This window comes from Esox lucius, chromosome 11, assembly GCF_011004845.1.
Source record: "Esox lucius isolate fEsoLuc1 chromosome 11, fEsoLuc1.pri, whole genome shotgun sequence".
NCBI classification, from domain to species: Eukaryota; Metazoa; Chordata; class Actinopteri; order Esociformes; family Esocidae; genus Esox; species Esox lucius.
In genome coordinates this window covers 22,761,200-22,780,629 of record NC_047579.1, presented here as the reverse complement: position 1 = coordinate 22,780,629, position 19,430 = coordinate 22,761,200, and the positions used below count along the sequence as shown (strand labels likewise).

Sequence of the window (19,430 nt, the reverse complement as noted above, 5' to 3'; positions counted from 1 at the left end):
TAAGCTTTGTAATGGAAATCTTTGCTTGTGTCCTGTTTCCACAATACTCACCTAGCCTGTCTTAAACAGTGAACGATTCCTGTTGCAGTAGGTAATGAAAAGACAGCTATAAAATGATAGGCTCTTAAACACTCCCGATGGACATATGCTTTCATCTTGTCTTTGATTGGGGTGGGCACCTTTAATGGTGGGTAGGGGCCATGGAGACATACACTGTCATGTTTTATGGACCTCCGGAAGAATAGCTGCTGCCTTCGGCCTTTGGGGAGCATATCAGCTTTTATTGTCTTAATTGTCAGTGTGAGTTGTGAGCTGTGTCCTCCGCTCTGGTGAAGATATATTTTCCTCTGCTGTCATTGTTAGTCCTCTGAAACCATCTTAGTGAACCTCTTCATTATCCCCCCATCTCCCAGTGGGGTGATAAGACCAGAGAAGAAGGGAAGGAAGAATTAGGCGGACTAGAAATAAAGTTTGAGTCAGAAAACCAGAATCCTAAACAAGGGGAAGGAATGCCAGCTGAAAAGAAAGGAGAGGGTGGATAAATACGGTGAACTGTGGAGATGGACTGAGTTGCCGGGGGGCTAGAGTCCTGGTGTAGTGACCGAAACAAACCACGACATTCTCACTGAAGGCTCGGCTAATCTCCGGGATTTACGTTATTGTGTGTGTCTGTGTGTACGTCTTAGTGTGTGTGTCTATCAATGTCTGTGCGTATATAAATGTATGCACGCTAGACCATTTGTGTGCAATGGGAGCTAAACCGCGTTCTCTCAGTTCGGGGTGCATTCCTCAGTTGATTTAGCAGGCTTTAAGATGAGGAGGAATGTGTCAAGGCTTACTCAACACAGCAGAGTGTAAACTAGCTGTGAGAAATCCTGAGGTCCCGCTTTGCACTGATGGTTGACTGACACCTGGCTTACAGAGGGAGAACGAGAGAGGAGATAACCAGAGAAGAGAGAGAAAGGAAAGGACAGAGAGACGGATAAAAAGTATGAGATTGTAGCAGGTATAGAAAGAAAGAGGGAGAGCAAAAAGAAATAGAGAAAAAAGACAAAAGTAGTACAGGAAGACTGGGTAAAGAGATGGTAAGGAACACTGGCAGTGGTCTATTTTTACTGAAACACCAGCAAAGAAGAAACAAACAAAGTAAAAAGCGAAGGAATGAAATCAGTAACCAGGGACATCAAGAAACAACCCAGTGGAGTTTATAAGCTTGTCTTTTATTTGCTGAAGAGGATGGAATGATTCAACCAATGACAGTGTGGAATACAGAAAGATTATGTCCTATAGCTCAGCTCCACGAGAAATCTGCCATCGGTCAATTGTTGGTGCAATTTTGAAAAAAGAAAGATCACAATTTCTAATGATCTAGAGAGTGAGCAACTTAACTATTCCTCAAAACACTGGAATAACATTTAAATTAACGGCATAAAAAACCGCTGTTTTCACCAAAAGCCAGGAACTGTAAAGTGACGCAAAATACCTCACTTATCAATCACAGACCAAAATCAGATAATAAAGCATCCAGGGTAAGAAATTTGTATGGGAACTGATTTTATAATCCTGAGAGTGATACAGAGACAAATAGAGAGAGTGTGTCTGTGTTTGTGTATAAGTGTGTGTGTGTGTGTGTCTGCGCCCGTGTGATTGTGTGTGTTCAATAAAACTAATAACACTATTGCGCCTTTGGAACAACTTACAGATTAAGCTTTAGACGAACCTCAAAAGAAAACATCCGAGTCGAGAATGCTTCCAAAATAAAAGCCACACACCACTCCACATGGCACAGACACAGCATCCATTAATAAAATCCCTAAGTAGGACTTCTAACAGGCACCACTCAACACTCGCTCCGGCAACACAAGCACAGCCAAAAAGTGTAGAGATCAATAAAACAGCCAAGAATAAAAGTTGCTTTCACGCCTATCTCTAGACTCTACGTTAACGAAGGTGACGGGTCTGCTCTGACATTGAATCGGCGGCCACGACCCTAACGACCTGAACCCACACGCCAAAAGGCGAAAAATAAAAAAAACGTCAGCCAGTGCACAAAGAGACATCCAACTTCCTCCTTTTGCGTAAACCTTGACCCCCCCAGACCTCGGCCCGTTACTTACCCTGACCTATACTAGCGGAACCCACCGACGTTCTCACCGAACATGCATCATATACAGTTACCACAACGGATGACATAGGACCCAAACGACACACATGTGACCCATGTGAAGTACAACCTCATAACCCGCCACCACCACCACCGCCACCACCACCTCCACCGCCACCACCACCGCCACCGCCACCACCGCCGCCACCACCACCGCCACCGCCACCGCCACCGCCACCGCCACCACCACCGCCACCACCGCCGCCACCACCGCCGCCGCCACCGCCGCCACCGCCACCACCGCCTCCACCACCGCCACCACCACCACCACCACCACCACCACCACCACCACCACCACCTGATTCTGACATGCCTTTCACTGTTGATGTAAAAAAAAGCTACACTGACACCGCAGGTCAAGTCAAAGTGCACGAGAAGATTGAAAAAGTAAAGAGCAGAGCGAGCCAAATTGAAGAAAAGAAAGGCAGGAAGAAGCAAACGCCCTGTCGTCATACACAACCCCCCCCCCCACATCAGTACACCAGAGGCCCCTCAGACGGTGAGAGAGATGAAGCTGTTGTATCTCTGGATGTTCCTCTTGAGGATCTCTGAGCAGGGCCCCAGGACCCGTTCGAAACGGGGCCGGTCCAGCTTCACACACTTCAGGGGCCCCCGGGCCACCACCGTGGCCGCTCGTGGTCTGTTGAGCAGCAGGGCGATCTCACCTGGAGGACAGGGCGGGGTCAGAGGTCAGCGACCATTCAGGCTTTCACATCGATAATAATTATAATCATATTATATATTTATTTTAATGAGCATAACGATGACAGTGTTTTTAGTCCTTATATATTTGTTGGGTTGGTTTGAATTAACGGGAAGTCCTTTGGACCCAAAATGTTTTGACCTCATTAAGTTCAGTCAAGGATTTAATTCAAAGCCTAAGTAAAGGCCTAACTCAGGCATGGCTATTACTCAACTGTTTGTCTGTGTAATTTAGGGTTTTACTTCTGGTTTGGACATGATGCTTAACATGCATGTGAAACATGTCACTAGGAACTCTTGGTGTATGATGTGAGGATGTCAAAATGAAAGGGCTGTAATGCCGAGTTAGTCAAAGACCGTTTGTGCGTGAGCGGGTGTGTGTGTGAGGGTGTGTGTGTGGGTGTGTGTATGTGGGTTAGGTCTTACTGAACTCATTGGGACCCGTGAGGCAAAAGTCAATTTCCGGCTCAGGGTTTAGGTTTAGGGCCAAACTTACAATTGATTTTATAGTTAGAATTGGGGTTTCTTAAAGGTCCAGGTGTTGTTGGTTAAGTTTAGGGTTAAGGTTAGGCATAACATCTAGGTAAAGTTTAGACATAAATGTTACTTTATTGAGGTTAAGGTTAGGGTTATGTTTAGGGTTAGATTATGGTTGGGGTTAGGTTTAGGGTTAAGATTAGGGCAAGGCAGCATGCAATTTCTATTTTCTGGTCCCCATGAGGGTAGCTGTACAAACACTGTGTGTGTGTGTGTGTGTGCGTGTGTGTCTGTGTAATGGCAGCCACTCACCAAAGTAGTCCGATGGTCCCAGACGACCAACCTCCACATACTCTTCATTGTCAGACCTACGCTGGAGAACAGAGGCTGTACCCTGGAGAGACAGACAGAGAGACAGACAGAGAGAGACAGACAGATAGGTTTTAAAACGTCCTATATGGACATAAAGCCTTCTGCAGACTGTCTGACCCCACGGTGTCAGTGGAAAGAGAGGGGGAGGACAATAACAACAAAAAATAAACAGAATGAGAAAGCGAGAATGACGGCGAAGGGGTGAGTAGGGCAGGGGAGAGGGAGTGCGAAGGAGGGAGGGACGAAGAAATGAAAAAAAGGTCTGTTATTTAGCTGGAAACCACCCGCGGGATTAGCCTGAGAGGGACATTCTTCACTTCATCGTTACCGCAGGTGCACAGGATTTAGACCAGTCTAATGTGGGACACCTGCTCTCCATGACCAACAGACAGAACCGACAGGAACACAGGAAAAACGCCCAGAGAGACTGACCAACTGACAACAAGGTATCACGCAAGCGGTTCAGAATAGAAGCAGACATGCAGGTGTCACCCGGTTGGCGTGTTTGATTCCCGCAGGAGGCGAGCAGGAAAAAGTCATGAGTTCAAAAGGAACACACTCACTACTGCAGGTTGCTCTTGATGTGAGGCAGAAAGACTAGAGCCACAGACATTCAGAAGAGACCCAGAGCCTTATTTCTGTGACAGGGAGAAGTGTCCATTCGTTGGTTCCGTAGCTGCTGTTTCTATTGGTCAAGACACATCACTTAATCCCCTTTAGATGTGCATTCATTTACACCCACGCGCACACGCGCACACATACACAACCAGTAGTGAGGGCATGGAAAGCCAACACACAAACACACACCCCAACACACAAACACACAAAGACTATCCAAGGGCTTTCCATTGCTGCATTCCCAAGCCCCCTTGTGCACAATAAAAGGCAGAGCAAAAACAAAGACACAGGTCACACACACCCACACAGTGCCAGAAAGACACACACACAGACAGACACAAGCACATTCCCAAGAAACCAGACTTGCATCCAGTCCTCACATGAACACAGACACAACCAGCTGATGTCTGCGGGACGGCCTAAATCAAATCTAACCGTCAAGTCTATCCGTGTGCGTGCGTGTGCGTGTGTGTCCGTCCAGCCGAATAGCACAACGGAGAAAAAAAGACTAAAACACGACTGATCCATCGGCCGCAGCTGTTGAAATGTTTTAGGGTGTGCGTGCGCAAGCTAAGTCGTCGGCGTATGAGCAGTACCGTACTGAATATACGCCAAGAACGCTGCCAGGTGTGTACATGCGTCGCCGTGTTTCTGCCGCCTTACACATGTTGCAAAGCGGGAACGTGTATGTGACGGCACGACCCGCGCAGGTGATCGGGCATATGTTTGTGCTCCAGTGAAGGCAGAACGTATATAACAGGGAAGTCTATGCCTCAACATTTACCTTGACCCTGTTAATTGCTGGCAGGCTACGTACGCTGTGGGCCCGCGTGGGCTTCTTTAATGCCACGGTCGCACTCCGCCGGGCATTCCCTAGCGAGGAACTAAGCAACGGTAAACACGTGCGCGGCATAGCAACGCCAGTGGATCTGTTGACTAGCGCGCCGGTTGTTGACTAAGAGGGCCCGTGGATTTGGGAAACACTTAGTCAGCCTGGAACAAGCTCCATTTCACGGGCGGCCGCTGACGGATGTCGCCGGGTCGTCCAAGGTGGCCCAGCCACGTCGGGCCGCGTCCCAGCTGGCAGGGAGTCGCCGTCTTCTGTCCTGTGTGGTGTAGAGCAATCCTGCGTCCCAAAGGACCCTTGTTCCTTTAACGCACTACTTTGGACCTGGTCACTATGTAGGGCGCAGGGAGGCTGTCCGCGTGTTCATTTAAATGGAGCTGATAGTGCCGGAGATCTAAGTCTAATCCCCAGCTCTCTGCTCTGTTCAACTCTCCCTTGGCTCCATCTTCTAAAAACTCCTAATAATCCTCAATATAAATATAATGAGTCCAAATGAGAGGTCCCACCAGACCAGACCATTTAGCCGGAATACAAAAGGTGTGGTTGTGAGAATATTGCGTGACTTTGCGAGTGTGAGCGCGTACACGTTTAACTGCACTTGCAGGGATAAAAAGTCCTCAGAAGGACATTAAAACAAAGGGGAAGCTATTTCTGGATTAAGGGTTACGTTTAGAGTAAACGTTAAAATTCAGGTTAAGGTTAGGGGTTAGGAGTTAGAGTTAGGATTTGCGGTTAGTGTTATGGGGATGGTTTGGGTGAGGTTCAAGGAAAACAGGATTTTGAACATGAATAATTTTTAAAGTTCCCACAAGGATTGTAAGAACAGCCTGTGTGTGATTAACAAAGACATAATGTGCATATAGTTCAGTACCTTCTAAGCTGTGGTCTCAGTTCCCTGTGATCAGAACAGAACCATTCCCACTACACTGGTGTTGACAGTGGTAGACAGGGGGGGTTCCTGTACACTAGGTGTCTTGGTGGGGGCTAACGAGGCTGTGATGCTCTGAAGACCAGCTGGAGCTCAGCTGGGGAGAAGACCTCTCTCTCAGGGGGAGGATGACATCAGAGGCCCGCCCTGGCAGTGCCAGACTTAAATTAGTCACTTATTAAGGAGACGAGCACATGGGCAGGCAGACAGACAGACCGGTGGAAAGACTGACGGGCAGACAGGCAGGCAGACAGACAGACCGGTGGAAAGACTGACGGGCAGACAGGCAGGCAGACAGACAGACCGGTGGAAAGACTGACGGACAGACAGGCAGGCAGACAGACAGACCGGTGGAAAGACTGACGGGCAGACAGGCAGGCAGACAGACAGACCGGTGGAAAGACTGGCGGACGGAAAGGCAGGCAGACACACACAAGTAAGGGCAGACAGACCTTACAGGCTAAAGCTTCGGTGGGAGAAGCAGAGGCCTGAGCTAGAAAAGAAAAACCTATTATGGAGAGGAAAGGAGTGAGAGGAAAAGGAGAAGACGTTGGGAGGACAGAGGACAGGACGAGGTAGGAGAGGAGTCTTACGGCACTGTGAGAGGGACAAGACAATGGAGACAGACAAAGAAAAAGTGATAGGGAGAAAGGGCGCGGGGTGGGGGGGTGGTGAGGGGGGGGGGGGGTGAGTGAGAGAGCAGGCCCACCTGAGGACTGCCAGACAACATCCATCACCGGGCTACATTCTAAACCTCGAGGAGAGATCACTGGGCAGATAGCACTCTGTGCTGTACAGTTCATACTATCTGTGTGTGGGTGTTTGCTGAACCTTTGCATTCTGCATTTGTGTGCGAGTTCCAACACCATGGATGAAGGAGACGAAATAAAGAGAGGGGGAACAAAGAAAAATGAAGACGGGATGAAAGAGGGACTGAGAGGGAGGGAGAGAGAGAGAGAGTGATGAGATGAGAGAGTAATATGATACTGTGAGTAGCTCTTCCAGACAGATAGACAGATACACACAGATGTGTTTCTATCCTTGTAGAAAAACAATTCCCTATTGTTGGCTTGCTAACCCTACAACTAATCCAAATCTTAAACGTAACCTTAACCTCAATAACCTAACCTTAAACTGAATAAACCTAACCGTAACCTAAATAACATAACCTTAAAATGAATAACCCTAACTATAACCTCAATAACCCTAACCTGTAACCCAATGACCCTAACCCTAACCTCAATAACCCTAACCTCAATAACCCTAACCTCAATAACCCTAACCATAACCTCAATAACCCTAACCTCAATAACCCTAACCTGTAACCCAATAACCCTAACAGTAACCTCAATAACCCTAACCATAACCTCAATAACCCTAACCTCAATAACCCTAACCTGTAACCCAATAACCCTAACAGTAACCTCAATAACCCTAACCATAACCTCAATAACCCTAACCATAACCTCAATAACCCTAACCTCAATAACCCTAACCTCAATAACCCTAATCATAATTTCAATAACCATAACCTTAACCTCAATAACCCTAACCTCAATAACCCTAACCATAACCTCAATAACCCTAACCTCAATAACCCTAACCATAACCTCAATAACCATAACCTTAACCTCAATAACCCTAACCATAACCTCAATAACCCTAACCTCAATAACCCTAACCATAACCTCAATAACCCTAACAGTAACCTCAATAACCCTAACCATAACCTCAATAACCCTAACCATAACCTCAATAACCATAACCTCAATAACCCTAACCTCAATAACCCTAACCTCAATAACCCTAACCATAACCTCAATAACCCTAACCTCAATAACCCTAACCATAACCTCAATAACCATAACCTTAACCTCAATAACCCTAACCTCATCTGTTGTCTGTCTCAGCCCTATGGGAGGGCAGCTCTCAGCCCAGTTAAAGGTGTCCTCTATCTGTGTACCCCAAAAGGGGGAACCAGCATCTACTTGAGGCCAGGACAGCAGAGTCCCTACCCATTTCTTGAAAACTCTTGAAACCCTCCATTTTTAAAGAGCATTTCAAATAACTCCACAGGAACTCCGTCCTCATAGCAGCAGTAGATGTCATCGTATCACATTGCTTTTCCATGTTGTTGTTATTTTGCTAAGGTCACTAAGGTTAGTGGTCAAAGGTCATCAGCCACTGGCCCTCTGGAAACTGATTACAGTGACTGGAGCTATGAGAGGAGGTGGGACTGAGACAGTGTCTCTGGGTGAGACACAGTGCTCTGTAATTCAGCCTTAAATAACCCGCCTTGATCCATCCTGTCGGGTTACCCGCGTGACGACCCAGAGAGAAGCAGCTACCGTTTGGCGTCCGGTCCTCTCAGAACCCACTGACTCAGCACCACCAAAACACTCGGACCTATCAGGTGCTCCGGGAGTCCCCAAGCGCACTTCAGCTAACAATCTGACGGATCTCTGAGGTGAGGATATTAACACGCGCCAACCAGCGGACGCCTCCATCCAAAGACACTTCCAGTTGAAGGGATGGTTCAGTGTAAAAACCCCTACTGGACCCGAGGAGAGGGAGTGTCCACTCTCCTTAAAAAGGCCATTTTGAGTGGAAAAGGGTGCGTGTGCATGTGTACGGGTACAGTCGTAATGTGATCTCAGGTCTGCGCGTGCACGCCGTCTGAGTGCGTGTGTCAGGACATCGGAGGATAAAGGCGTGATCAGTGAAACCCTCCCCCTCCGTTTGAGAGGCGCGGTGGTCCTCGCGGACTGCCAGTCTGTAGAAAGGCTTGTTTGGACAGTGGGAGAAGAAATGTAAACACACAACTTTTCATCAGGGTCTTATTCCCTCTCACCACTCCTCCGGGAAAGAAAGTGATGTCTTTATCCCATGTCCCCCCCCCCACCCCCCCACGTACCATATAATTAGGGACTGGGTTTAGTTTTTGGCAGAGACGGACCAGGGAGAGGGGGAGGGAAGGAGAGAGAGAGATGGTGGCGGAAAGAGGGCAGCAGGGAGGGAGGTAGAGAAAGAGGCAAGAAGAGAGAGGGGATTTCTTCCAAATGACCAAAGGGATGAGAGAGATGTCAGAGCTTACCTAAGCATGGTTGGGTGAGAACAAAGGGATAAGATGAAGGTCTGATGACAGACAGGACAACCATGTGGTGTAGTATAAACCCTCCCCAATCATCCCCAGTGTCCTCTGCCTTCTTCCCCTTCCCCCATATGTACCTTCCTCATCCCATCTCCTCTCCTCCTGTCTTCTCCCCCTTCCCCCATCTGTACCTTCCTCATCCCATCTCCTCTCCTCCTGTCTTCTCCCCCTTTCCCCCATATGTACCTTCCTCATCCCATCTCCTCTCCCGCTGTCTTCTCCCCCACTTCCCCCATCTGTATCTTCCTCATCCCATCTTCTCTCCTCCAGTCTTCTCCCATCCTTCTTTGACTCACTCATACAGTTTCTCCATTGCTCATGACGCATCTCTCATCCCTCCAATTATTTCTGCATCGCTCATCCCTCCTCTCATACCTTCTCCTCTCATCCCTCCTTCTCCCATCCATCTTTGTCTCATCCCTCTTATCATTTCTCTATCTCTAATCCCTGCTTCTCTTCATATCCATATAAATAACACAGTCCAGAACAGTGGTCAGATGGACATAAAAACAACCAACATTTTAATAACAATGATAATAATGTGGAAATTGTAACATTATTAACCGCAACTAAAACTAAATCAAGACAATATAAATTAATCAAACCAACATTATTAGAAATAAATAAATAAATAATTATACAGTAGGTCTTCTATTGTCATGTTTCAAAGTAGCTCAGGCTGTTCCTCTGGTCATGGCAGGAGGTCATGTACTGCTTCTCTCCCAATACATAATCTTTTTTTCATTGTCCATTTTTCAGTAATAGTTCTACAATCTTTGTAATAACGGATCATTTTAGGAAACAATGTCTCTCCCCGTGAGCAGAGCATGGCATGTCCTATCTTTGACGTCCGGTCTGTACCTAGTCAGTATTTTCCTCACCTTTCATTGGTCACAGTGGTCAGATAGCCTTCCACAATGTACGGTCTATTCAGAGCTAATAGCACATATATTCTGTATTATGGCGTCTTTTCTATATGTGACATTTGTTTTCATGTTGCTCTGTGATAATTTGTCTGGGACAGATTACCGTCTCAGTTTTAATTAGGTTGTTTTGGGTTATGGAACTGAGCATCAATCAACTGGCTTAGGGGAGTGTTCTCCTTTTTCATCTCTTGAAATTATATCTTTTGGGTCGCCTGTTTTTAGATTTTGGGGCTATTTATTTCAATTTATTTAAGGATTTGGTCCAATTCTGATCTTCAGGCATTATTTTTTGTTTTTCTTTGCATTTGCAGTATAGTGTATAGTCCTGCAGAACTCTGCATGCAGTGACGACAGAATTTGATGCTGGTCCCATTTGGTAGATCCATTATTGACAGGACCCCATAGTTTGCTGCCATATGAATCAAACGGTTCGATAACTGAATGGATGATTCGGAGTCTTGTCCTTTGATTTAGCTCATACATTGTTGACATAGAGTTCGATAGTGTGTTCTAATAGAGATAGAAGAACTTGATTCACGGAATATCACTACATTCAGATTTCTTACGTTAGCTGTCAAAGGCCAGGTCTAGTAGCCGCTGTATACCCTCCTTGGCGGGAGATGGCATGGCTACGTCTCTCTCTCTCTCTGTGGCAGAGTTAGGAGCAGCCTGACTTTCCCAGAGTGGGGCGTTTGACTGGTGGAATGTGGCTCCGCTAAGTTTCACACGGGGTCAGGAGAGCCAGCCTCCAGGGAGGGAGAGGGAGAGAGAGGGAAGAAGAAAGGAAGGGAGAGAGAGAGAGAGAAGGGGAAATGGAGGGAATGAGGGAAGGAGAAAGAGGGAGGAAGGAAGGGATGGAGATGGAGAACGGGGGCAAAGACAGGGAGAGAGGGACTGATAAACATGCAGTCTAACACACAAAGTGATACCAGAGGAGGTAGAGAGACAGAGAGAAATGGAAAACATTGGATTTCTACACCGTTACTAAAAAGAAAGGAATGAATGAGTCAGAGAGAGAGGGAAAGACAGGGTAATTCTGAGGAAGACAAGGAGCCGGTCTCACTACACAATCACACAAGTGACAGACAGCGTTGGTTACAGTGGGAAATTTCCTCCACTGTAATTTCCCCCATTTTCTCGGGGCTTTAGACATGACACCAGACGCCATGTTGTCAGTGAGGTCCTGATCCGTCAGAGACACAGGGACCACAGAGTGCCCAGGGGGCTGAGGGATGGACTGACCGGGCTGGGGGCTTGCTGGAGGGGAAGTCCGACTCTGTCTCTGCGGGTTTCCGTTTGCCCCATCTCACACTGAAGTTGCTTTATTGGCATGATAAACATTACATAAATAGTGCCTCATTAAAAAGGGATTCTCCTCCGCTCTCTCTTATCAGGAGTGGAGTGCGCGGTGCAGCTTGGCTCTTCTGTGGTGGGAGGACAAGGGGGTGGTGGGGGTTAGGCTGCGCTCGCGGCCAGGCATGCAGGTGGAGAGGGACCAGGAGAGGTACTTTACTCAGCAGTCTGATAATGCCCCCCTCCAACCCTCCGGTCTCAGCTGCACCGACTGGGGCTCACGTAGCTCCGCTGGCTAGCCAGCTCAGACACTCGTCTTGACCCCCAGGAAAGTATGGACTTAATGAAAAGTGTGTTAGGCTGACTGACTAGCTGTCAGGTGGGTGGGGGTGGGGGGCTGCTCCATACAGCCACAAAGGCAGAAATGTGAGTGGCCATCAGGACCACCACAGACCCGAAACCTCATTCCCTCACTCAGACACACACACACACCACTCAGTCCGTCGACCAATGAAGGCAATGAGGACGGAATCAGTTGTGATCTCCAGCTAAGTGCCCACCTCCGTCTAGGGATGATGACATGTACACCGCCCCACTGTGTCCCCATCTGATGACATGTACACCGCCCCGCTGTGTCCCCATCTGATGACATGTACACCGCCCCGCAGTGTCCCCATCTGATGACATGTACACCGCCCCGCTGTGTCCCCATCTGATGACATGTACACCGCCCCGCTGTGTCCCCATCTGATGACATGTACACCGCCCCGCTGTGTCCCCATCTGATGACATGTACACCGCCCGGCTGTGTCCCCATCTGATGACATGTACACCGCCCGGCTGTGTCCCCATCTGATGACATGTACACCGCCCCGCTGATGACATGGATGTGGTCATGGCCTGGGGATGAAATCCAGCTCAACACACTAATGATTCATAGACCACCTGGATACACGTGACCGCGGATATACAAAGACATACACACATTCTCACACATGCACACACACACACACACACAAACTAATGCAGACACTCTCTCACACAACACACTCTGTTACAGACATGTGGACTGATGGATTAAAAACAAGACTGAAAGTAGCACATACACACACACACTCCCATACCTCTGTGATGATGAAGAAGTCGTCTCCGGGGTCTCCCTGCACCACAATCTTCTCTCCGTCCTCAAACTGGACGGGCTCCAGAGAATCAGCCACGGTCAGACGCTCCCACTTATCCAGAGACTCTGCAGAGAGACGAGACGGTCAATAACAGGAAAACATACTAATACTGAGCCGTAGACACACACACACACACACACAGCTGTCTGGAGGGACGCCCTGACTGGCATTATGCAGCCGGTTAACTGACTAGCGCGATAAGAGCCTGGCAGCGTTCAACAGTGCAGACCAATGAGAGCACAGCAGGCCAGCCAGGCCGACGGCCTCTCCACTGTGAGCCATAGTCAACATGATCCACACACCCTCTGAGAGACAGGGAGACTAACGCTACAACACGATGGTTAAAAAGCCATTTAACTGATGTCTTAGTATTTTCTTGTAGGCTACGAGAGAAAACACAACCCTCCTGTTTTCCATTCGACCAGTCTGGATAAATATTAGAACTGGGTGTAACGGCCTTTAATTAGGTTCAATTATGTTTTATATTAGTAATCATTTAGTAATTTAATTATTATAACATATATATAGTCCTCGACCCCTCTGATCAAAAATAGATGTTTGCTCATACTAATCCCTAAGGGACCCATTTTTGCTGCGGAATGTGTGTGTGTGTGTGTACATGTTTTAATATCCTGGTGGCCAACCTATAGTCCCACAATGTCAGGAAAATAAGGACCTGACCCAGTGGGGAAACTTCGCTGGTCCAAACCAAAACATTTTTGATGTGGGGGTTCGGGTACATGCATTCATTCTGTATCCAACCAATGGCTTGCCTCTAAAGGTCAGGAGGGTCGGTCACGGTCCATCCCTGGATGGGATACCAGATGCTGCTGGAGGTGGTGTTGGATGGCCAGTAGGGGGTACTGTTCCATCTACTCTAAAGATCAGGTCCCAGGGCAGTGAAGGAGACATTTCAGCGCCCAGGATGCTGTCTTTCTAATGGCACCAAATACACTCACCTAAAGGATTATTAGGAACACCATACCAATACTGTGTTTGACCCCCTTTCGCCTTCAGAACTGCCTTAATTCTACGTGGCATTGATTCAACAAGGTGCTAAAAGCATTCTTTAGAAATGTTGGCCCATATTGATAGGATAGCATCGTTCCGTTGATGGAGATTTGTGGGATGCACATCCAGGGCATGAAGCCCCCGTTCCACCACATCCCAAAGATGCTCTATTGGGTTGAGATCTGGTGACTGTGGGGGCCATTTCAGTACAGTGAACTCATTGTCATGTTCAAGAAACCAATTTAAAATGATTCGAGCTTTGTGACATGGTGCTTTATCCTGCTGGAAGTAGCCATCAGAGGATGGGTACATGGTGGTCATAAAGGGATGGACATGGTCAGAAACTATGCTCAGGTAGGCCGTGGCATTTAAACGATGCCCAATTGGCACTGAGGGGCCAAGAAAAGTGTGCCAAGAAAACATCCCCCACACCATTACACCACCACCATCAGCCTGCACAGTGGTAACAAGGCATGATGGATCCATGTTCTCATTCTGTTTACGCCAAATTCTGACTCTACCATCTGAATGTCTCAACAGAAATTGAGACTCATCAGACCAGGCAACATTCTTCCAGTCTTCAACTGTCCAATATTGGTGAGCTCGTGCAAATTGTAGCCTCTTTTTCCGATTTGTAGTGGAGATGAGTGGTACCCGGTGGGGTCTTCTGCTGTTGTAGCCCATCCGCCTCAGAGTTGTGCGTGTTGTGGCTTCACAAATGCTTTGCTGCATACCTCGGTTGTAACAAGTGGTTATTTCAGTCAAAGTTGCTCTTCTATCAGCTTGAATCAGTCGGCCCATTCTCCTCTGACCTCTAGCAACAACAAGGCATTTTCGCCCACAGGACTGACACATACTGGATGTTTTTCCCTTTTCACACCATTCTTTGTAAACCCTAGAAATGGTTGTGCGTGAAAATCCCAGTAACTGAGCAGATTGTGAAATACTCAGACCGGCCCGTCTGGCACCAACAACCATGCCACGCTCAAAATTGCTTAAATCATCTTTCTTTCCCATTCTGACATTCAGTTTGGAGTTCAGGAGATTGTCTTGACCAGGACCACACCCCTAAATGCATTAAAGCAACTGCCATGTGATTGGTTGATTAGATATTTGCATTAATGAGAAATTGAACAGATTCCTAATAATCCTTTAGGTGAGTGTACATGTGATCAATAATTGAAGGCGCTTTTGGGGTTTGAGTTGGAGAAAGGTTCGGGCTAAGGAAAGGTTTTCAGGGGGAGGTGAGGTTTAGCGGCTGGGGAAAAGCAAACTTAAAATTGGAATAAGGTTTTGGGTCCCCAAAAGGATAGAAAAATGTGTGTCCCCTCTGTGCTAGCCTTAGATGATGGCTCCCATTGAAACACTTCTAGCTCTCTGGGCCAGTCCCCTCCGTCTTACTAAACCATAGTTACACGCACGCCCACACACACACACACACACACACACACACACACACACACACACACACACACACACAGGCACTGGGCTACAGTCAGGGCAGAATAGATTTAGGTCCCCCAGAAAGTCCTCACAAGTAAACGAACATGTGCACACACACTCACACACACCCGAGACAGTGCAGAGAAGACTTGGCTGGATCTCCATATTCCTGTCTCCTATTCACCTCATCTTCTCCCTTTTTCTCCAGTTTCTAAGTAAACAGACAAGACTAGCAGCTCCCATTCATCCAGTATGGACCACATGAGGCTCCACGCCAGAGCGGGGCATCGGCAGGTACACAGGGTTCTGAAGGACTGATTCAACACGCAGGATATTTCTAGAAGATCCAGGTATTTGCAGAGAAACCCCAAAGACAGGTCTTGGCTATAAAAAGCTCTTATGCTTGGAAAGTAACTGAACACATACAAGCAACATTGGGGATATATATGGCATAGTAAACCATCAATGAGAAGCACAGTTAAGGATGTGAACTTCAACCCTAACGTTATTATTTAGTATTGGGGAGTGTGTGTGTTTCAAAGTTAGGTGGGGCCGTGCTGTCTGCATGCCCAGCCCAGAGGGATGTCTGTCTCTCTCTCCCTCTCTCAGCTTTACTCACTGTTCTACTCACTCCCACTATTCAATACGACTTTATTGGCATGGGAAAACTTTTTTTACATTTCCAAAGCAAATCAAGTTTTTTTTCTCATATAGAAATAAACAAAAAGTGGAATAAAACGACAATGTTAACGGAATAAAATGATATTACACACACAGATGTCTGGCATCTAAGATGAATAGCTATGCGTAGTATTGTCACAATGAGTGAAAAGTTAGTGTATGAATGTTATAAGAACATACAAATCCATTTTGGTTATGTTTACACAATGGAGTCTGAGCACCACTGTTTGCCCTTTTCTCAAGGCAATGAGGGACTGTGCTGTGACTGCACATCGAGATATTTCGCATCAAACACTGAGAAAGATACAAGACTTTCTTAATGTCTGATTTGATTTCGAATAGTTTGTGGGTCCAAGCGATCTAAGACAAACATATTCCTCTGAGGTTTTACTTTCGGCAAGCGATTAGGAAGTGCAGCTCCCTTTCCACTTTATTTTGTGTGCAGCGTGCACAACTTCTCTCTGCTGCCAGGTCTTCTTATGGCGGCCTCTGTCGATACCAAGGCCATGTTCATGGAGTCTCCACATAGTCAAGGTGATTCATTCATTTTTGGTCCATCAAAGTGGTCAGGTATTCTGTTGTATTTTTTGTTTGATTCTTTCCAGTGAGTCAGACAGTTATCTTGAGGTTTTCTAGAGATTTAGTTACAATTGAGCTGTTGTTGTTCTGGTGCTCTGTGGGGGGGTCTGTCTGTGAGCAGGTGGTTGGGGGGGGCTCTACTCTCACTCTCTGTCTTAGTCCAGTCTGTACCTGGATCCTCTAGGAGATGTTGAAATGACTGTCAGCAAGCTGGGGCTGTATCCTCTAAGGGAGCTGAACTGACTATCAGCTAACACGGTAGTAACTTGAGCCTCAGTCTCTCAGCTCCTTTAAGTATCAACATTTCACGCTCCGCAGAGCCTCTGCTCCACTTAACTAACTCCCGTCACTGTGGCCGACACTAAGGTGTTTGTGCCGTGAGTGCTCGTGCGTGTGTGTGCCACGTTTATGTGACCAGATGTCCCCACAAAGCACCAAAGCCAGGAGAAAAGGTTTCTTGTCAAATCCCCACAAAGGAAAATGTGATTTTTGGCTTTAAGGTTAGGGAAAAATAATTAGGCATATTGTTAGAATTGGGTTGACTTTCAGGTTTAGGCATTACCAGTTTAGGGTTAGGGTGGGGCATTATTGCTAGGTTAAGTTTAGTATAAAAGTGAGGTTAATCTGGCTAAGGTTAGGGTATGGTAAGGACAGGGAACATGGATTTCTGGGTCAGGGTTATGTCCCCACAGAGATAGAAAAACAAACACGTGGGAGAGTGTGTGCGCATCTGCCACTCAAGTGCATGTTGCCCTTCCCTTCTTTTCCCCCAAATGACATCAAGGGCCGGTACCCAATTTCATGGCTATCACCAAAATCAAAGCAAACAAAAACAAGCCCGCCTCTGTCCCTCCTCCCTTCCTCTTCAAAAACAGGAGGAGGAAAGAGGTGGGGGTTTGAATGCATTAGCTGCGTCTGTAAAAGGAGGGACGGGGGACCAGAGAAAGAAGGGAACAGATCTGAAGAGCAGTGTGTTTTTACTCAGCCAGTTAACACACACACACAAACTCCCACTATTACCCAGGAATGATGTGTTCCTGGGGTTCCAGGGCGTACACAGTGGATGGATGTTAGCGGCAGAAAGAAGCTCCTTTTCTAAACTGGAATGATGTGTGGTCCCTCGGCAGACAGTGAGAGGTCCCCCTCAGGGAGGTGAAGGGTGGTTATGACTCCACAGACAGGACTCTGTGGGCCTGTGTTTATACGATGTGGCCGGCAGCTGTAACTCACCCTGGACTGTCCAGCCTCTTACATTAAATGCACTGAACCAACGCACACACGTACGAAAACACACAGACATGTACTAGGGATTCAATGGCACATGTATTCGTAACAGTGCGGTACGTCAGGATCTATTTTTTTTCTTTCTTATTTAAAGAAAATAGCTAGATACGCCGTGTTGAATGCCTCTTGAATAAATATGATCGAGCTGGAAATAAAATACATTATAATGTATTCCGTTTTACCAAGAGCCTGTGCGTACATCAGAATACAAATTATAACTGTTGCCACTTTTCAAACTCTTGTTTCGTGACCGGTACTTGGAGGAACTGCTAGTTTTGTTGAAATGGCGAGTGGTTGTGTTAGTTAACCTCCAGCTTAGCTTAAATGTCAAGTTTGACAGCGTTTTGGCTACGGTGATGGACAGAGTCCAGAGTAACCGTAAGTTGCCAGTGCTCGACGACAGAAGCCTACTCAGCTGCCAACACCCCGAACACGTTGAAACCGAACCCTGACTCTCAAACCGCAACACGCACCGTACGGTGGGATAGGCCTACCAATACACCGCTGTTACGCACCGCAGTCACCCGACAAACCAGCGAACAGACACCAGCGAGACTACGTGGACGGGCACGCACTCACCGAGGATGGAGACCTTGCTCAGGAACTCTTCGTACATCTTCCTCTTTCTCAACGTGCTACCCTGTGGAGGAGGCGATGAACAAAGTAAGAAAATGGAAGGGACAGGAAACAGAACATAGAAACAGCAGACAAACACAGGTGTCTGTGTGTGTGTGTGTGTTTGTGTGTGTTTGTGTGGGGCCAACGAATGTGCCCGAATGAATGGGGCCAGGAAACCAGGCCGCCGTGTGTGCCCCATCATGCCTGGCTGTAGTGTATTGAAGTAATACAGCCCCAGGGCCTGAGATTTATGGCCAATATCCCACAGTCAAGGCATGTTCTTAGGCACAAAGCATCTAATTGTGTCTGTAACCAGTTTATAGGAGCAATAATACCTGGGTTTGTTATATACTGTCAATATACCAGGGCAAAGCTCTGTTTCTGGGTACTAAGTGATGCGTAAGAACAGCCCTTAGCCTTGGTATACTGACCATGTGCCACACCTTGTCGTGCCTTGCAGTGTTCCCCCCGCCATCCCCACCCAACACCACCAACACTGAAGGGGACTTTCCTCCCATTTTCACTTCCACTACGATCAACAGGTGTCTTTGTGCAAAGTCTAGACCCAGTCCGCCTCCCTTCACTCTTTTCATCTCCACCATCGCCCCAGCGGGGAGAAGCAGAGAAGAAGAGAGAGACGGCGAGATGCGGAGAGATGACAGAGACAGATGAGAGCGGGAGAGAAGAAAAAGGGCGAGGGAGAACCAAGGGGGGGGGGGTTCTAGAGAAAAAGATTGATGGAGAGCCCCGGGACAGCGGGAGAGTGAGAAACATGGGTAGACGGCGTGGCCACAGTCTGCTTCCAGGCAGGAGTCAGCCTTTAGTTTGCATATGGAAATGATACAGTGGAGACCAAGGGTGTCTTTAGTCTAAGTGTGTGATGATGCCTGCGTGCTGCTGCCTCTAATTTAATATCATTTCACATTTTCTCCTAAATGGGGAGAAATGTTCCCAAGCATTGATGCGTTCATCTCCCAAGGGTAAACAGCTTGATTAAAGGAATTCCCTGGCTCTCACCACACACTCCCTCCTGGATGTGTGTGTGTGTGTGCGCGTGTTAAGAGTAACATATTTACAGTTTACACTACAGATTACAACTGACGCCTGATTTCAGAAACTCTGTATCAGCAGTGACAAATCGATGGGTTGATGGCT

General features: G+C 47.3%; 1 protein-coding gene across 2 annotated transcripts in view; it reads right to left on the bottom strand.

The window, feature by feature from the left end:
• Positions 1-2,451: 2,451 nt before the first annotated feature.
• The window catches only part of prkar1b (protein kinase, cAMP-dependent, regulatory, type I, beta), a 97,516-nt gene continuing 80,537 nt past the window's right edge, over positions 2,452-19,430 (bottom strand). For both annotated transcript variants that reach the window (XM_010889451.4, XM_010889452.4), the window contains 4 exons: positions 18,237-18,297; positions 12,603-12,724; positions 3,656-3,737; positions 2,452-2,829 (listed from right to left, as the gene is read on the bottom strand). In XM_010889451.4, the coding sequence (XP_010887753.1) occupies positions 2,657-2,829; positions 3,656-3,737; positions 12,603-12,724; positions 18,237-18,297 (438 nt within the window). In that variant the 3' untranslated portion in view covers positions 2,452-2,656. The remainder of the gene's footprint in view (positions 2,830-3,655; positions 3,738-12,602; positions 12,725-18,236; positions 18,298-19,430) is intronic.